Raw genomic sequence first — 20,129 nt, forward strand, 5'->3', positions numbered from 1 at the left:
TTTCCCTTTGTTCAGGTTCTATATCTTTAATATATTTCCAAAAATACATATTGTTTATAAGTTTGCTAATTGCTCTGATGAGTGGCTTATGTAAAACCAGGACATTTCCTTTAAGTAACACAGAAAGAGACTGTTTGAACCTCTGAGCTGTGAGATACCTATAGTTTACAGAACATTTGGAAACCTACAGAGTATTACAGTCTTCTCAAAATGGATGCAAGTACTAGGAGAGAAAAATGGCAAGAAGCTAACTACTAAGGATAACTCATGTCACCATAAAAATGCACATTTGAAAGAAATTCCTTAGAAACAATGATCAAAATAGACAAAATGCCCCACATCCTTGCAATATAAAGCCAGTTTACACTGAATAATTCAGATGTGTAATTGGAAATAGATATAGTTTTAAAATTTAACAGGATTTTAACAATCAGAAAAATTCTGAGCAGAGCACAATACCACTTTTTACTGTTGTTTTGCTTTTGTTATGTTTATTTTAACACTGTTTTTCTGCTCCTAGCCCTTATCTAACATGAACATGCTACTTCTGGAAAGACCTGAAAGGGCTATGTGTTGATAGTGAAAGTTTCTCTCATATTTTGGAGAATTTCCCCTCTCCAAGGGCACTTAGCCAACCTCTTAAATAATATTTACTGAGTCTCTTTCCACATTGTACAAGGCGAGCATTTACATTCTTTTACAAAGCTTACAAAAAACGGGTAAAAATTGAAATGGGGTACTAAAACCATTGTAAGGGAGTAATTGCTAAGACTGTTCCAGCAGAGGATTGGAGGCAAACATAAGGAGCAAGGTGGGGAAGCTGGAATGCCCCACTCCAACTAACTATAAGAAGATACTATCACATGAGAAGGACAAGAGTCATCCTCCCTTGTATGAAATTATGGTTCAATATAAAGCAGCATATTGAAACTACCTCGTTAGTAAATTCTTCATACTCTTAAGTCTGTTTTATTATTTGTCCTGTTTGAGTCAAACAGTCTGATCACTTCCCTATTTTAATCTTTCTGCAACACTGTTGGAAAACATCTTTGATAGACATTACTAAACTGGACAAGGGATATATGCATATGCCCACACACAGTCTTAGTAATCACTCCCTTACAATGGTTTTAGTACTCCATTTTAACTTTTCTCTTTTTCTGGAGCTGCTGTTTATTAAGGGAATTGGTTATTTTGTCTTCATTGTACATTTATGCCTCTCAATTTTGGGATCTAACTGTGCTCCATGTGCTAAAATCAGGTTGCAAAGCCTTCTGAGGGGCTGCAAGTAACCCTTCCAAAGCCAGAATAAATAATCTGACTTTAATGAAATAATACTAAAGGGGAAGCTGGGATAGTCAAGGTTGGACTGGATGATCTTCAAGGTCTTTTCTAACCTAGACAATTCTGTGATTCTGTGATAAACTGATACCAGAAATAGGCTAAATTAATACAGTGCTGTTATTACTATTGTTATTATTTTACAACATTCAGGAGTGTGCAGATGCTTTACAGTGCAGATAGATACTGTCCGTATTCCCACACTGCAACAGGGGTAGCAGGTGGATCTCTGATCCCTCTAATTCACTGTAGAAATCTTTACACAGGTTAATCCAGTTGTGGTGGTTATACATTTCACGCTTCCTTCCTTCCAAAGAAAAAGCAACCAGGAAAGGGAATCTGACTTCCTTCTGAAGTAAGAGAGTAAACGTAAAAAGAGCCTATTTAGTCATAATCAGATATACAATATACAAGAAAAGAAAGCTACCTTTACCTGTGAAATAAGACAGACTTGACAAGTGTGACAACATCCCGACTGGCATTGTACCCTGCACAAACAATGGCAACATGAATGGTCTGTGGGAGAAAAGGAACAAAAAGAATAAAAATTACAGTCTGCTCCTGTGTTCTATCATTCATTAAGGAGAGCACATACATGACTGCTATTATTTAGTGAGGTGATTTTTAAACGTTTGAGTGGGTGTTTTGCACCTGTTTGCAGTCCACTTGAGGCAGTTTGTTAAAAACATCTTGAGTCATAACACCATCATCATATCAAAGTCATTACTATCCCTAAATTACATCAGATATCTGAACAGAATTGAAGTTATTAACTAAGAGCATATGTGTGCATGTCTGTATATACACACATACTCATTTAGCAACACACAAATTCTGAGTATGCAAATATGCAAACACTTTAACCTTCTGAAGTTTAAAATTATGTCTCATAATTAGAAGCAGATATCCTCTTAGAAATGTTGCATTATTTCTGTCTTAACGACACGTACTAAGGAGAGAGAGAACAAGCTCTGATGGATAAGCATGAGTGGGACAACTGGTTTGCCAGGGGCTGGGTACATCCCAGTGATAAGATAAGACACAAGCTGTGAAGGCAGGCAGTCACTACCCTGCCTGTGACTACCAGTACGGGCTGTACTGGGCAGTGTTAATGTGAAGTTAAATACAACACCCCCCCCCCCCCCCCATTCTCATCACCCCAACACCTTGGTAAATTATCACTTATTCTGTGCCTTCTTACCTCCCTATTAATATGAGGCAGAGGTTTACACATCTCTACAAGAGGAAAGGGAAAACTGAAAAGACATTACTAGTCATTATTATTAAGCTAGTAAGTAATAATTTGAAAAATGCTGTTAAGTTAGTCTTCTGTGGTTTTAAAATCAGCCACTGACATTCCCTGAGAACAAAAGAAAATTTATATTAGCGAGTTTTGACTCCAGCTTCCATATTTTTCTGTTTCTCAGTGGTCACGGAAATGAAGGAGAGTTCACCATACTGGCAGCACAAAGCTGTGACTGGGGACACAGCAGTGAAACTGCAGGGAAGCCTCATTTGGCTTCCATTTGAAGCTTGATTAGCTGTTTTTTCACACACAGCTCTCATTTTCCACAGAAAGCCCACTACAGAGAGAACAAATGAGGAATTCTGCCTCCTCACATAGTCATAGATTCCCAAAGTCTGGCTTGTAACAGAAGCATATTTACATAAGAGGTGGCATGTGCTGGGCATGTCTAAAGAGTCCACAGCCCCATCCATTAACATCACCTGGTACAGGTTACAATTCGATTCATGTAATGGCCAAGCAGCTGTGCCATTGTGCAACCTCCACATGAACATCACAGCTGCCTCCAGCCCTCGTGTGCCTCACAAGCACAGTGAAGATCTGAGGTTTTAAGAGGACTTGAATTAGTAAGGCAACTGTCTGTCCAGAGAGGTGTGGGAAAGAAAAGATATTGCAGTTTCTGTGAGGTATTCAGCACTTTAAATTTATGTTAAAGTCAATGGCGGTTGAGCACGCTCAGCACTTTGCAAAAATTGATTGTGTTTCTCTCTTGTGATAACAATAGGAGAACAGAGGATTTTTATTTCAGCAATGGTTTGTACCATACTTATGGGCATGGGTTCCTGTGGGTGCACAGATTTCTGACACTGCATGCACTGCCTCCTCTCTGGTTGCCACCTGGTCTTTCTCCAGCTGCTGGAAGACCGAAGATCCTTCCCTTTAATGCCAATTAAAATCAAATTAACTGAGAATAATTTCATGTCTGCTTTAAACACTTCACCTGAAGACACTGGGCCAGACACAAGGATTTTATGGGTTCTGTCAGAATAGCACTGTCATATCACTGTCAATGTAATTTTATATAACCTCTGCTTGCCAGAAAAGCTCTTCTCACAGCCTCTCTATCCACTTTGGAACTCCCCTCAAAATCAGAGTTAATTCTGTCAAGGACTTGCCCACATCTGTTCTCCTTTTCCTAAATCAGTTTGTTTCAAAATTAAAAACATGCTTTCCTCGCTGTCTTCTAGCAGGTGCTGTTGTCTTGCATGTTGTTTCAGTCAGGGCTGAACACTTGCTGCTCTTCTAAATGTCCTTCTCCACTTCAGAGACACAGGCGAGTTCATGTACCTTCCGCTCAGCCTTTCTGCAATCTTTGATACTACGTATCACTTCTATTCCTGCCTGCCATCAGCTATAGAAAAAGCAATAATCCTCAAAGAGAATAGAAACCTAGACCTTTTTTTCCAAAGTTTTGGCTGCAGCATGATGCAAGACTCAGCCTGTCCTTCCCCTTTTCTTGATTCACTTTCCTCTCGCTCATTGTTTAACTGTTAAACAAAGTCAGTGGGAAAACAGGTAAGCCAACATGAGGTCATCAACCTGAACTATCTGCAGATGTTTGCATCCTAACGAAAAAGGTTTTATTTCTCGTTTTCTACATGCTTGTTCCAAATACGTGTTTGGCTAGAGAGCTGCTGGCTGTAGCCAAATCCTGGCAAGACAGGGAAATAATGGCTGGATGAGGAAGCGCTTCAAAGAACTTGCATCCTCCTGAGCATACTACTGTAAGCATCAGCTCCCAGATTATGAAATTGGTCAGCAGCATCACAACTCTCTCAAACTTCTCATTTTTTCATCTGCAGATAGATAGAAGATTGTATCCCCATCCCACCAGAACTGGCCACTGTGATTCACGCAACCTCTGGACTCAATGACTGCAGCTAACACTTAGGAGTGAAGCCACACAAGCAAAGAATGCCTCAACTTCCACAACATATGGCAGCCTCTCTGCTTGGTTCAACATGTCCCTCCAGACATCTCACACAAGGGCTCTGCATGCTACACTTGCTCCTCACTGTTTACAATCCATGATAATTCTACTTGTCAAACTCTAGCCTGGATATTCAGAAGTCACTGCAGGACCAAACTGAGCTCCTTGAAAGTATCCATCCTCTTACAATGCTCTTTTAAAATTGAATGATAGACATGTTTATCACTAGTAGAAGTTGCAAGAAGTCTGGACACAGGCCATTCACTGGAGCTGCTTTTAGACAATGGAACTAATTGCAGCAACAGATTAAATGATGATATATCTTGCTTTCCAGACTCAATGAATTCTTCTTCTGTTTATACATACAGGTATGATAGGTAATGAAAACACTGTGGAAGTTAATCATACTGTTCTTCTTATAGTTTGGGGATCAGGGACACAGAGTACTATTTTTTATTTTAAATAGTTCAGGAAGCATTCAGGCCCAGGTACTTCAAGGCATTTAAGGAAGTTAAGCTTCTTTAGAAAAGGGAGTTTAAATAACACCAAGGTGCATGCTAACATAGTTTAGAAACCATTACTTTAGCCACTTCAGACCAGGAAAAACTGTTTCTGAAAGCAGTATTTCATGTAAGTCCATTCTGGGGGTAATATTAATAGGAAGAAAGTATCCAAAACCACATGAAAAACTGGGCCTTAGATCCCATGCTGATGAGGAGCATAAGTTGCCTAGATAAACAGATGTTATTATTTTTCCTCCTCAGGCTACCTTTTGGAATGGTGAAATAATGACCTTAACAAACTCTAATTAATTCTTACAGCTAAAAATAATATTTGGTAAACCATTTCATACTTCAATAATATTCCAGTAGTACTAGCCAGGCCTTCCACTGCAGTTACTTAATCCTTCACAAATAACTGTCGAATGTGATTAAAAGGTATTAAAAGCATGTTACAAAAATGTAAATATGCTACAAATGGTTCCCAGAGTCAGGTAACATCTGGTTTTCCTGTATTACAGTCCTTAAATTGGTGGGGGCCTGTTCTTTGTGGCTCTGGAGCACTACACACTTAAACCTAATGAGCAACACCATTTAGAATTGTAACAATACAAATACTCCTGTAAAAATGCTTTGAACGTTAATGCCTACTAAATGCTATACTGCTAATTAACCATTTTCTAATTTATAATCTCTTTAAAAAATATTTATAAATACACACTTAATTCAAACTATATGCCCAGTTTATGGAGGCAGAAGCTGGAAAGATACTGGGGTAACATCGTAAGAAAGAGCCATATAATTCTGTTAGCTTCCATCAGCATTATGCTCTCTGAAGCCTGTTATTTGTGTCTACGTTTGTGTAAGGACTACTCTTACTTGTATTTCCAAGGTTTGTGTTAAAATTTTCTCCTACTGGGAAGGCATGACAGGGATCTTTTCCTCCAGGAAGAAGGCCCTTGGTTGGAACTCTGATTTTTTCTTGCAATATACTGCTGGTCCATTTTATAATACCAGAAAAGATCTGTGATGCAACAAAGTAGGAACTGGTGCCTGGAATGGAATAAACCCACTACTGTTTGATATAGATCACAATTATGATCATACAGATTATGCTCTATCAGAGATTTAATGTTAATTCATTGTAACTGCATTTTCAAATGTTTTAATCATCACTAAAGACCATCCCAAATTAGATTCTGAAATATTACCTTCAGTAAATCTCAAAGAACTGACTCAATGAAATAAACAACCTATTCCTAGCTCTCTTCATCTCCCCCAGAGCCCCAGGCTTCTTCTCAGGACCCCTGTCTTTTTCTACCCAAGTTGTTGACTTGCTGTGATATATTCCAGGTTCAGAGGCTAAAAAATATTTCATTTACACCTCTGAAACACTGAAAACAGGGGGTGAATGGAGTCAAGATACCACTCACACAAACATGGAACCAAAATCTACAGTAACAGGATAAACAAGGAGACCTCTGGCAAATCTGATAATAAGGAAGTTTAATTTTAACTTCCATTGCTGTTACTGAATTACAGAGTGAATTCCTTAAGAAAAAGAAGAAAAAGCTATTTCGTTATCAAAATTGTGTGTGGTGAGATAGGGGGATGGCAAATAAAGTGAGGTTTCGTATTTTATATAACCATTGCCTCCAGCACAATGCTAAACCCCACTGAGCAAGTAAATTTATTGGCAAAACACATTATAAACTGAAAGACCACTTAAACTATTTCTCCTTTAAGCTGCTATTTTTGTGTCCCAAATTGGTTGATACATTTAACAACAAAGAACTGGGATTCAGCTCATCGCTACTTAGCATGATAATAAGGAAGAAGTGAGGTTTGTTTATTGATGGCCTGAACCTTCCCTTATTAAAAGAAATGCCAAAATGCTCACAGGGAGGAAAATCAGACCCTCAATATCAGAAGGAGGGAAAATGAGAAACAGATGCATCCTTTTCCCTCTCCTTAAAATAATGTCAGTTTCTTTCTTCCACACTGACAGACAAAGATGTCCAACTGAAAAGCAGTAATTCATTTTTAAATGACATTTGATATTTGTCCATTAAATAGACTTTATCTGAAGAGATAATTAGGACTTTTTCTCTCCCACTTACTTTTTTTCAACTTTTATCTTCCCAGTGGCATAAAGCAAGATAAAAGATGATATGGTATTACCCTCTTTGTAGAAATAAATGGAGAAGCTATTTTTGATATATTCACCAGCTGGGATTGGTACAAGACCTTCAGGAAAAACCTTCTGTTTTGGATCTATCCATATTTGGAACTGTCATAATTCAGATATCTGACAACTAAATAGCTGGATGACATCCACAAAACCACTGCAAACCAACCTGCAAAAAGCTTCTTAGAAACCGACCTGTTCCCTGCAGCTAACCACACCTCTTGTGCACAGCTCACGCAAAGCAGGTGGTTCCACAGTAGCATCCAGATAGACTCCTGAAAGTGACTCAAAAGCACAGGCTGGCTCCATAAGCCACAATTTAATTATTGGTAAACCCTGAACTGTTCTAGTATAGATGCACAAACAAAAGAATAAGGCTTTTCAAAGCACTGTGGTGCTTTCATTTAATTTAGAAACACACAGGATCAGTTTGTCACAGGTCTTATCAGCACAGCTGTACTGAAGTCAGCTTGGAACAAGGCTTTGATTTTTACTCCAGGTTTGAGGACACAAGAATGAAAAAGATGAAGAACTCTGATCAAATAACAACTCAAAAGATATTCAGATGATTAAATGTTTTAAAGTTTTAAAAAAAGAATAATTAAAAATTATCTAAAAAGTTGCACCCCATAGTCCTTTAAGAGGATGATTTCTGAGCAGAAAGTTTCAGGGGAAAGGAGATAGGGATCTGCAACGTCCTTAAAACATCAAATCTATCAAGCTTTGTTTCTGGCAGGTTCCTTTTGTTTATGTACCTCACATTTTTCCACTGCTGGTTGCTGCCCACACTCAGAGCTGTTCCCTGCCACAATGCCAGCCCGCAGGCTCTCGCTGTCGCCTGTCCCCTCTTCCATGGAAAAGGTTTTGGAGTGATTGCCACGGTGGTGCAAGGGGCTGCGACTCTGTGCCAGGCTGAGCTGCTTGCGAAGCACACGGTTCTCCTCCTCCACCTCCCGCATGCGGACTTCCAAGCTCTCGCGCTCCTGCTGGCTTGACACCATGTACCGAGGACTGTGGGGCTGGGATTCAAGCGGAGGCAGTGACACTGGCTTCCCATCTGCAAGAGAAGGAAACAAAACACTTCTGTCAGAATATACTTCAAGCTGCGTTTTCCTTTAATGTCAGCATTGTGAGGCAGGGAAGTGTTTCAAATACAGCCACATTTTACACAGACTTAGCACTTCAACGCAATGCTTAAGTGCATGGTAAACGTGGACAAATGCTGAAGTTCTATGAGCTACAGGTCCCACTAATTTTAAAACCACAGTAAAATATAAGCATGTGTTTCTTTTGTTCTGAATAGGGCTGCCTGCCACTCTCTAGTCTGGGAAGACAGTCAAGAACAGAAGGATTTAATTCAAAGATAATTAATATACAGTTAAATATATTTTAGATATGGGAGGAAAAATTTATTTTCCTATTCCCCATTTCCTCCACAGTCAAGCTACAGTATTTTGGTTATCATTTTGTGCCAAACAGTAGCCCCAGCTGATTCACATGTGAGAAGCAGATGGTTTTTATTCAGCAACACAGTGCTTGCTGAGAAATAAGAGGTTCAGAAGGACAGAAACATTCAATACACATGTGGGTCAAATTCTGGAAATTATTTTGGCTAAAAAAGACAAGGGAATTTTGAAAAAAGAAAAATGGCTCAATTCAACACCTTTAACTGAAAAGTTGTATTTCAGAAATATGAAACACTTTATTTTCACATTTTCAAAAGGTATCTTGTTAAAAACAGCAGTAAAAATGAGCTAGATATAAAGTATAGAAAACATAAATTAACCTGAAACAAAGGTCCATAACCAAAGACAACAATTGCAACACATTCTGCCATCACTTCCCACTATATTATTGCTACCAAATTTTAAGTGTGCAAACAGGGATGCAGCTGATGTGTTTTCAAAGAAGACACATTTTCACACAACTTTAATATATATATACATATACACACAGAGTACAAATGCTTGAAAGATGGTAAAAAACCCTCAAACTAAACTACTGTTCAAAAATTTTCAACCAAAATCAAATTGAAACAAAGCAAAAGACAGTGAGCTATCCAGTGTCATAATTAGCAAGACATTCCCTTACAGTGAAGTACATGAGTATCTTATACTAAGGTATTTCTCTGAAATAACTTTCTACCTGCATGTATTAAAAAAAAAAAAAAGTTTGCTATTTAATAACTTTTCCAATGCAGAGTCCCTTGGCTTTATCAAACACCAGCTTGAGTGGTTTAGAAAATGGAAATCATGCAGTTATTATTTAGCAGTTCTCAACAAGTACATTTCTCACCCTCTGACTCAGAACCATCTCCCTTCTATAAAGATTTGGTCATTGCTTGTTCTCTTCCGTTGTTTCATATTTACATGACTGGTGAGGAGTCCTCTAAACTGAGTTAATGAAAAAACAGCTATAGAAATAAAAACTTCGATTCTAATTTCCATTGTTGACTTATATAAGTGTACATACTTCCTGTTATCTATATAAACAGCTATCCTGGTTTTAATACATCATTTGGATAGAGTATCTTGCATTTCCTTGCAGACTTTCTTCTGCAAAAAGTTTCTATTATTTTTCAATTTATTAATTTTACCATTAGCAAAGCTTATGAGTAAATCTGAGCTTGAAAAATGTCTCAAGACAGAGTCTGTTTGGGCACTGATATTTTGGAACTTGAACACACAGCTATTAAAAATTAAATGACAGACTTGAAAAGCCTGAAAATCATGGGTGCAACAATAGAGAAATGTCACCATTAGGACAGAGCCATGCTACAATTACGGAAGTGCAATAAAATACTGAGTTATCTTTCTCCATCCAGCTTGGAAGGCATGGAACTGGAATTGTGTTATTTCTCAGCTGCTGATACCCAAGCTAGGAAGTCTAAAACTAATTTGGATGTGATTATATTGCACTCCTATTACTGGACAGCGAGACTGTATTGTGTATACACTCTCAGATAAAAAGAAAAACAGCACCCCTACTCACTCACCCACAGAACAACCAACTTGTGTTATCGACATGCAATGCAAATCTAGCCGAAGACTTCATTGGCAATAATAACTCTCCACTTGGTGAATAGCCAGTATGACACAGATGTTACTTATCTCTTCCTGTTCTTGTCACTGGATTCGGCTACCTTCTCAAATAATTATCAGAAAAGGTAGCAAGATATGAAAGTAAATCTTGGAACAACATTCATCAAAATCTCAAAATACGGAAGAAATTAGGCATCGCTTTCAGTATTCTATGGACATCAATAGGTCATAAATGTTGTTTTGCCAAAATTAAAAATTAACAAAAACGATACCATTCTTTACATCTAAACAATTGTAGCTATATTCATAAGAACAGTTGAACTGTTTCTACACAAACAGCATAGTCTGAGAAAGGAACTGAAAGAAAATATCACCTCACTGCCTCAGACTGGAAGTTGCAGCAACTAATGAGACCAGCTCAGTGTTTATGCAGCTTCAGCTTTAAATGCCAGTAAACCCCACTACTGTCTTCTCAGTAGTACATATTTCTGCTGGTATGTAAAAGGTAGTAAGGAAATCATGTCAGGAATTATACAACCAGCTAGCTTCTTGATCTGAAATATTTAATTAGTTGAAGTGTATTGATTTACTATAAAAATTATCCATGTTTTGCTATAAAGTGCTAAACACAAGACATTTTCTGGGATGATCTCCTCAGGGTTCATACAGCTGGACAAGTCATGTTTTGTTACTAACAATGCTGATTATTCTTCAGTGAATCTTGATGTATTTGGTATATTTGTAACACTCCAACTCCCTGCTGCAAAGGATAATGTGACAATTCCAGGACCCATATGAAATAAAATCAAAAGTGAACTGAGTTTGATCTTAAGACTGAGAAATCACATAATTTTTGTCATAAATGTTGAGATGATCTAGCTCATAATTTTTACACAGATGAGGTTGGCAAGGCCTGTGGCTAGGTATTATTTGATTTAGTCCTATTACCAGACTGGATGTGTGAAGATATTTTTATTTCAGTGAACATACAGACATGGCAGAATGCCTCTTGGGAACTACTGCCTAGTAGGTAAACTAGGCTAGTAAATTGTCTAGTAGGTAAACACATGCTACCCTGATCTGCTTCCTATCAGTTTCAAGGCAATGCAAGAACTCTGTATTTCACCTCATATTTGAAGAAGGAGTAAGTGGACTAATGTAAGGGAACACTGATATTTGATTGACTGTGTGTGCTGCTTGGTAGAAAAGTTAAACTGATTGCACTGCACTTGAGTTTTATAGTTTTAAGTAACTGGCAGAGTGCTCTGAGCTGATGTCTAGGCACTTTTTATCTAACCTAAATCAAAATAACATAACACATAAAGACGTCTGTGTGACTTTGGGACAAAAGATCTCCCAGGGAACACTGCAAGGAATATTGCTGTGTTCTGAGGCAAGTAGTACACTTCTGAATAGTGCAATAAATAATAACAAAGCTATTATTTTTTATTTTTCATTTGGGGTTATTGCTCTATTTTTGGGCCTTGGCAGTCTCAGATTTAATATTTTTCTTTCTATTTGTGTCAAGTCTTTTACTTAAGACTTTTTGTGCTAATACAACTGTACCACAAAAATAAAAATCACCTACAAAATTTCACTGTCCACAAAACAAAACCCAAACACAAACCTGAATAATGATTTCATGATTGATAGCAGTCAATGACTTATCATCACAGTAGGTCCAACAATTCAGAAAACTTGACAATATGCAAGTTATGAATTCTGTGGATTACTGAATGCTTCTGCATGTGTGGAGTCACCTGTATTTAAGGCAAGAGATTTCATGAAACTTTACTTAAGCGGAGCACCTTAAGACACTGGAAGAAATAAAGTCTATAGAAAGCAATCCAGCATGGTTTATTTGAAAGAAGGACTGAAGCAGTGGAATTTTCTTGCATAGAAAACCTAAAGGATAAGCATTAACACCAAGCTCCTAGTTTTGTAGTTATCAGACTTGGAAAAGTGATAGTCCTGAAAAGGACTCGGCAGTGTTGGAAGCTTTCTAGGGAGAAAGGCACAGAGAAAATAAACTTTAGCCAAAGGTTAACTGCAGGGCTGGATAAGGGAGAAAGAAGCAGAGTGCAGGGAAGAAAAATTCACCCCAATTCAGAGGAGAAGATAAGTGCAGAAGCAGCGATCCTGAGTTTCTCAGATGATCCTGATCTGAACTCAAATGCTTAAAATTTTGTTAGGCACTGAGACAAGAAAATTTATGTAGCAAGTTGTGGCATTTTTTTCCTTAATTTTTTACATTTCTTTTGCTATTTTAAGTGCAAACTACTTGCTCTTTCAGCATCTTTACAAGGTCTAGAGGTTTCTATGTGTTTTAGCTATTATTCACCCCCTGCCTAATAGCGTGTAATGCCGTTATAATGAATTAACTGATGACAGCAAAATCTAGGCTCCCTCTGAGATAAGAGGAAGTTATGCTGCTCACAGATAATGTTTCAGTCTGTCTGACTACAGATACAAGAAAACACCACTCCTCCATTTCACATTTGTTCACATCTGAAAATTCACATTATCAGTGCACCCTTTGAGGACTAGCAGTATAACAATTTTAACTAAAAGCCAACATACTGCGGAAAGAACTGGGATAGCAGGCAACCAGCCTCATGAATTTCCCCCTGTTAAGGCCACGAGCAAAATCATTTGAAGTTCATTCCACAATTATTTTTTTCCCCATAAAGACCATTGTAGAGAACTCCATGGACCCTAAGGGAAAAGAAAAATAAGAAGTCTGCAGTGAGGACTATGGAGACATAAAAGCTCTGCTTAAGCAGATAAACTGTCCCTTTTCTTTGGGAGCTCTATCTCAGCTTTCATCATCTAACTCCTTAGTACTCCATGAACTTCTGCTCAGCTGGATACTCTGGTAGGTATTGGTTATATGGGCAGCTATGAATGAAGTCCTTTTGTTAATAGTTTGGTACTTCAAGATATATGCCTCCACAAGCAGGTGCTAAGGCATCCCAAGGTGCCTATTCTCACACTCACCAAGGTATTTTTTTCTCCGACGCCTTTTTGTGAATCACTGCAGTGTGATCTCAGCTGGAAGTAGAAAAACCTCGCCCAAATAGCCATCTTAATAGTGGAATATAGTCTAAGCAATTTACTCCAGATCTGTGAAAACAGAACTTCTTCATTCTAACATGACCTGAGGCAATTATGAGCTTATGCTTCCAAGTTTCAGTGGTAAAAAGTTGTGCCATTAAAAGATGTCACAGTAAGAACACTGAAGGCTGATGTCCACTAGACAGAGACAGCACAAGAAATGACAACCAAGCCTTTCCATACTGCTCAAAGAAGTTTCCTCAGCTCTTGACATAAAAGATGCTCCCATCAGTATTAAGCACAAACCCTTCTTGGGATTTGGCACGGACAACAGATGTGATAAATTACATGTTCACTGGTAAGAAGAGACTCTTTCCTCACAAGATGCCAATCAATCATCATCCTTGGACTTAGGCAATAGTAATTGCACTTAGGCACTTCAACATGTCCTTTAAGTGCTAAATCTGTGTTCACTTCCACTGCTATTAATGGTAGTTAAGCATGTGCTAACATATTTTATTGAACCCGAACCTGAACCATTCAATTCCACTGCAGGCCAGCCGTACTTAAAGGATCACATTATTGCCTGCTGCTCATATACAAGGAGATGCCCTCCCACTGTCCCTTCCTCAAACAAAATAGCCCCCTACAATCAGTGGATTTGGAAATTAAATGTATCATACACAAAAACCCTACACCCACAGAACATCAGATTTGGGAAGTGTGTCGGGTTTATGTGGCAAGGTTTTGGTAGTGGAGGAGCTACAGAGGTAGCTTCTGTGAGAAGCTGCTAGAAGTTTCCTTCATATCTGATAGAGCCAGTGACAGCCAGCTCCAAGACAGACCCACCCCTGGTCAAGGTCGAGCCAATCAGTGACGGTGGTAGCACCTCTGTGATAACATACTTAAGAAGAGGAAAAAACTACTGCACAACAAACGCCAGAAGAGAGGAGTGAGAGTACATGAGATGACCAACTCTGCAGACACCAGGCTCAGTGAAGAAGTAGGGGGAGGAGGTGCTCCAGGTGCCGGAGCAGAGACTGCCCTGCAGCCCATGGTGAAGACCATGGTGAGGCAGGCTGTGCCCCTGCAGCCCATGGAGGTCCATAGTGGAGCAGATATCCACCTGAAGCATGGGGAAGACCCCATGTCAGAGTAGGTAGATGTACCCAAGGAGGTTGTGACCTCACGGGAAGCCCATGCTGGAGCAGGTTTGCTGTCAGGACTTGTGACCCCATGGGAGACCCAAGCTGGAGCAGTCCATTCCTGAAGGATGGCACCCCATGACAGGGACCCACACTGGAGCAGTTCATGAAGAAGTGCGACCCATGGGAAGGACCCATTCTGGAGAAGTTAATGGAGGACTGGCTCCTGTGGGAGCGACCACATGGTGGAGCAGGGAAAGAGTGTGAGGAGAAGAAGTGGCAGAGACAACATACGATGAACTGACCATAACCCCCATTCCCTGTGCCCCTGTGCTGCTCAAGGGGAGGAGGTAGGGAAAATCAGGAGTAAAGTTGAGCCTGGGAAGAAGGGAGGAGTGGGGGAAGGTGTTTTAAGATTTGGTTTTATTTCTCATTACCCTACTCTGATTTGATTGGCAATAAATAAAATTAATTTTCCCAAGTTGAGTGTGTTTTGCACATGATGGTAATTGGCGACTGATCTCCTTTATCTCAACCCAAGAGCCCTTTGTTATATTTTCTTGCCCCTATCCAGGTGAGGAGGCGGAGTGATAGAGCAGCTTGGTGAGCACCTGGTGTCCAGCCAAGGTCAATCCACCACAAAACTCAAACACTCAGAAGTTTGCAAATGTGCAAATGATGGTCTCCTGTCCAATCTTTGCTGTCATTCCCTTGTGCCTGATGACAAGATCATTAATTGCATGATCACCACTTTATTTCCAAAGGAGCTTGGCATCACGGCATGCCCAAGATGGATGGTGCTCACAGCTGTTCAGTAGCTTGTTTAAGCTCATCATTCAGTTTGGGACTACATATACCTGTGGTGGTTTAGGCCCTGCCGAGACTCGAGGCCAAGCTGCCGCTGCCCCTCCACCACACTCGGACCGGACAGGGCAGGGAGTGAAATACAATCGCCAAGGTTGAGATAAGGAAAGTTTTAATACAACAGTGTAAAAGCAACAAAATGAACAACGACAATAACACTAACAATAACAGTAATAACAATGAACAGAACAAGAGATGCACCGTGCAGATACAGCAGTAAGGGCACTGAACCCAACCAAAAGACGTCTACCGTCTTCCCGTGCTTGGGCGCCCGGACATGACATCAGCATGGTATCGAATAACCCGGCTAGAGCTCCCTCCCCACTGCTGGGGAAACTTAACCCTATCCTAGCTGAAACAGAACATAATCTACCCCTTTATTCTATACCATCTGCGTCATGCCCAGCTGCCATTTAGAAATTAACAATAACAAAAAAAAAAATTAACAAAAGCACAATATAATTCACAGCATGTTCTCACGCAAAATCAAGTCCCCTTGTGGTACGCATCGGACCTCTCCATCCTCCTGCATCACCCACCAGGTGCACCCAGGTCCTTGAGCAAAAGCAATCCCGTGGATGGGTTTGCCTTTGCCTGGCGCACGACTAACCCAGACCATTTTTCCCAGCACATCCCTCATGCGCACCACAGGGACTTTATCCCCGTCTACAACACTTGGAAGTTTTGACTGAGCTGGGCCAGCTCGACTGGCAGATCCTCTTGTGTTCACTAACCAAGTGGCCTTTGTCAGATGTGTGTCCCAGTGTTTGAAGGTTCCACCTCCCATTGCTCTCAATGTAGTTTTTAACAGTCCATTGTAGCGCTCGATCTTCCCAGAGGCTGGTGTGTGGTAGGGGATGTGGTAGACCCACTCGATGCCGTGTTCTTCTGCCCAGGCATCTATGAGTTTCTTTTAGAAGTGAGTCTAATTGTCTGACTCAATTCTCTCTGGGGTGCTGTGTCGCCACAGGACTCGGTCTTCAAGGCCCAGGATGGTATTCCAGGCAGTGGCGTGGAACACTGGATAAGTTTCGAGTCATCCAGTGGTTGCTTCCACCATTGTGAGCACGTGGCGCTTGCCTTGGCGGGTCTGTGGCAGTGTGATGTAGTCGATCTGCCAGGCCTCTCCATATTTATATTTCATCCATCGATCTTCATTCGGCTGGAGCTTCACACGCTTGGCTTGTTTGATTGCAGCACACGTCTCACATCTGTGAATGATCTCTGCGATGGTGTCAATGGTGAGGTCCACCCCTCGATCTCGAGCCCACCTGTACGTTGCATCTCTGCCTTGGTGGCCCGAGGTCTCATGGGCCCACCGGGCTATGAACAGTTCACCTTTACGCTGCCAGTCCAAGTCCACATGAGCCACTTCGATCTTAGCAGCCTGGTCCGCCTGCTGGTTGTGTTGATGTTCATCAGTGGCCCGACTCTTGGGTATATGGGCGTCCACATGGCGCACCTTCACAATGAGGTTCTCCACCCGGGCTGCCATGCTTCAGCAGCCCAGACGGGTCTGCCCTTGCGTTGACAGTTGCTCTGTTTCCATTGCTGCAACCACTTCCACAGGGCACTTGCCACCACCCACGAGTCAGTGTAGAGATAGAGCCTCGGCCACTTTTCTTGCTCAGCAATCTCCAAAGCCAGTTGGGTGGCTTTCACCTCTGCGAACTGGCTTGATTCACCTTGTCCCTCAGCAGCTTCAGTGACTCGTCGTGTGGGATGCCACACTGCAGCCTTCCATTGTCAATATTTTCCCACAATGCAACAAGACCCATCAGTGAACAGGGCATATCGTTTCTCCTCCTCGGGCAGCTCATTATATGGTGGGGCCTCCTCAGCACGTGTCACCTCCTGTTCTGATGACATCCCAGAATCTTTGCTCTCTGGCCAGTTTGTGATCACCTCCAATATTCCTCTGCCGATGGGGTTCCCTATTTGAGCCCGTTGTGTTATCAACGCAACCCATTTACTCCACGTGGCATCTGTTGCGTGATGTGTGGAGGAAGCCTTTCTTTTGAACATCCATCCCAGCACCGGCAGTCGGGGTGCCAGGAGGAGCTGTGTTTCAGTGCCGACCACTTCTGAGGCAGCTCGAACTCCTTCGTACGCTGCCAGTATCTCCTTCTCAGTTGGTGTATAGTTAGCTTCAGAGCCTTTGTATCCCCAGCTCCAAAAGCCTAGAGGTCGGCCTCGGGTTTCCCCAGGTGCTCTCTGCCAGAGGCTGCAGGTAGGGCCATTCTCCCCAGCTGCTGTGTAGACCATGTTCTTAACCTCCTGCCCTACCCGGACTGGCCTGAGGGCTACTGCCTGGGCAATCTCCTGCTTAATTTGTTCAAAAGCTTGTTGTTGCTCAGGGCCCCATTTAAAATCATTCTTTTTGCGGGTTACGTGGTAGAGAGGGCTCACAATCAGGCTGTAGTTTGGGATGTGCATCCTCCAGAACCCCACAGCGCCCAGGAAGGACTGAGTCTCCTTTTTGGTGGCTGGTGGGGCCATGGCTGTTATCTTGTTTATCACCTCCATTGGGATGTGGCGACGCCCATCTTGCCATTTTATTCCTAGGAATTGAATCTCCCTTCCAGGCCCCTTAACTTTCTGTGGCTTGATGGCAAAACCAGCCTTCAGGAGGATTTCAATTATCTTCTTTCCTTTCTCAAAGACTTCCTCAGCTGTGTCCCCCCATACAATGATATCATCAATGAACTGCAGGTGTTCTGGATTCCCACCTTTCTCCAGTGCAGTATGGACCAGTCTATGGCAAATGGTGGAGCTGTGTTTCCACCCCTGGGGCAATCGATTCCAGGTGTACTGGATACCCCTCCAAGTGAATGCAGACTGTGGCCTGCACTCTGGTGCTATTGGGATGGAGAAAAACGCGTTAGCGATGTCAGTCGTGGTGTACCACTTGGCTGCCTTCGTCTCCAGCTCATACTGGAGCTCTAGCATGTCCGGCACTGCAGCACTCATCGCTGGTGTAACTTCATTCAGGCCACGGTAGTCCACGGTTAGTCTCCATTCGCCATTAGGCTTTCTCACTGGCCATATAGTGCTGTTGAAGGGTGAATGAGTCTTGCTGATCACCTTCTGGCTTTCTAGTCGACAGATTAGCTGATGGATGGGGACCAGGGAATCTCGGTTAGTACAGTACGGCCACTGGTGCACCATCTTGGTAGCAATTGGCACTTGCTGCTCTTCAACCTTAAGCAACCCCACCACCGAGGGATCCTCTTGAGAGGCCGGGTAAGGTGGACAATTGCTCAACCTCCTCCAGGGCAGCTATACCAAAGGACCACCGGTACCCTTTTGGGTCTTTAAAGTACCCTCTCCTGAGGCAATCTATACCTAGGATGCACGGGGCACCTGGGCCAGTCACAATGGGGTGCTTATGCCAGTCCTTCCCAGTTAAGCTTACTTCAGCTTCTAATAGGGTCAGCTGTTGGGATCCCCCTGTCACTCCGGAGATACAGATGGGTTCAACCACACTGTAGCTTGATGGCATCAGGGTGCACTGTGTGCCAGTGTCTACCAAGGCCTTATATTCTTGTGGTTCTGATGTGCCAGGCCATCAGATCCACACCTTCCAGTAAATCCGATTATCCCTTTCCTCCACCTGGCTGGAGGCAGGGCCCCTCTAATCCTGCTCACCATCACTCACTTGTCATAAGAATGACTCCTGCGAGAATGACTCACAGGTCCCCTCAAGAGGGTCAGGCATAACGTTGGCCATTCTATTCTGTCTGGGGGATTTCCGACTGGACACTGGAGCTGCGTTTCTCTTGGACCACTCCTCTTTCATGGTGGTTTTCCCTTTCACCCGCTGTAATCGTGCAGCTAGGGCGGAAGTGGGCTGGCCATGCCACCTCCTCACGTCTTCTCCATGGTCGCAGAGGAAGAACCACAGGGTGCCCCGTGGTGTGTACCTTCTGCTGCCCTTCTCTTGGGTGGGGAAGCGCCTGCTTCTAATGGCTGAGACATCGGCCCGTGCAGGTGGAATGTAGGACATGTCCTCTTCCACTTTCTGGAGCCTCTGAGACAGTTCCTCTACAGCTGAAGCCCAGGCATGTTGGGAGGAAGGGACATTTCCCTCATATTGCCGGAGCTGGCCAGCCACTTCGTCCACTGTGTGAGTCTGGGTGTCTCGCCACCAGGACGCTACTGCTAATGCTTTGGAATGTGCCTCTGGTCCACTTTGCAGGAACTTCTGCCACATCAACTGTGTGCAAGGGGCCTGATCTGGATCCATGCATGACCGCTCGTCATTCAGATCAGCATAAACCATATCAAACACAGCCAATTCCCTGAGGTTCTGAATGCCTTTCTCCATGATGGTCCACCTGCCTAACCACATAGGACATCATCCTTGTAGGGGTACCTCTCCATTACACTGAGCAGGAGTCGCCTCCAAAGGCTGAGGGTTTGAGTCTGTTTCCCTATCGCCTTATCAATGCCAGGCTCCCTGGACAAAGATCCCAGCTGCTTGGCCTCTCTCCCCTCCAATTCCAAAACACCAGTTCCACTATCCCAGCATTGGAGCAGCCAGGTGCAAATTTGGTTGCCTGGAAGGCGGCTGAAATCCTTCCGCAAATCTCGCAACTCACTCAGGGATAGAGATCGGATGATTACCTCCGGCTCTTTCCCCTGTTCTTGTGCTGGGCCTGGCTCATCTCCATCCCCTACTATGCGAGCTGACTTTTTGCTATAATTGGTTTTCTGTATCGGAGTGACTGGTACTGGCACTGCCTGTCCCTCTGGCCCAG

The 20,129-nt window shown here is 42.3% G+C and overlaps 1 protein-coding gene across 6 annotated transcripts in view; it reads right to left on the reverse strand.

Annotated features, from left to right (window-relative positions):
- The window catches only part of LARGE1 (LARGE xylosyl- and glucuronyltransferase 1), a 354,153-nt gene that overhangs the window by 195,586 nt on the left and 138,438 nt on the right, over positions 1–20,129 (reverse strand). For 5 of the 6 annotated variants that reach the window (XM_074826502.1, XM_074826498.1, XM_074826500.1 and 2 more), the window contains 2 exons: positions 8,021–8,322; positions 1,775–1,857 (listed from right to left, as the gene is read on the reverse strand). In XM_074826502.1, coding sequence (XP_074682603.1) covers positions 1,775–1,857; positions 8,021–8,322 — 385 coding nt within the window. Of the gene's footprint in view, positions 1–1,774; positions 1,858–8,020; positions 8,323–11,933; positions 12,039–20,129 lie in introns of those variants that run through there. The other variant, XM_074826503.1, reaches the window with a different exon arrangement.

The sequence above is a fragment of the Strix aluco genome, chromosome 5, assembly GCF_031877795.1.
Source record: "Strix aluco isolate bStrAlu1 chromosome 5, bStrAlu1.hap1, whole genome shotgun sequence".
Taxonomy (NCBI): Eukaryota; Metazoa; Chordata; class Aves; order Strigiformes; family Strigidae; genus Strix; species Strix aluco.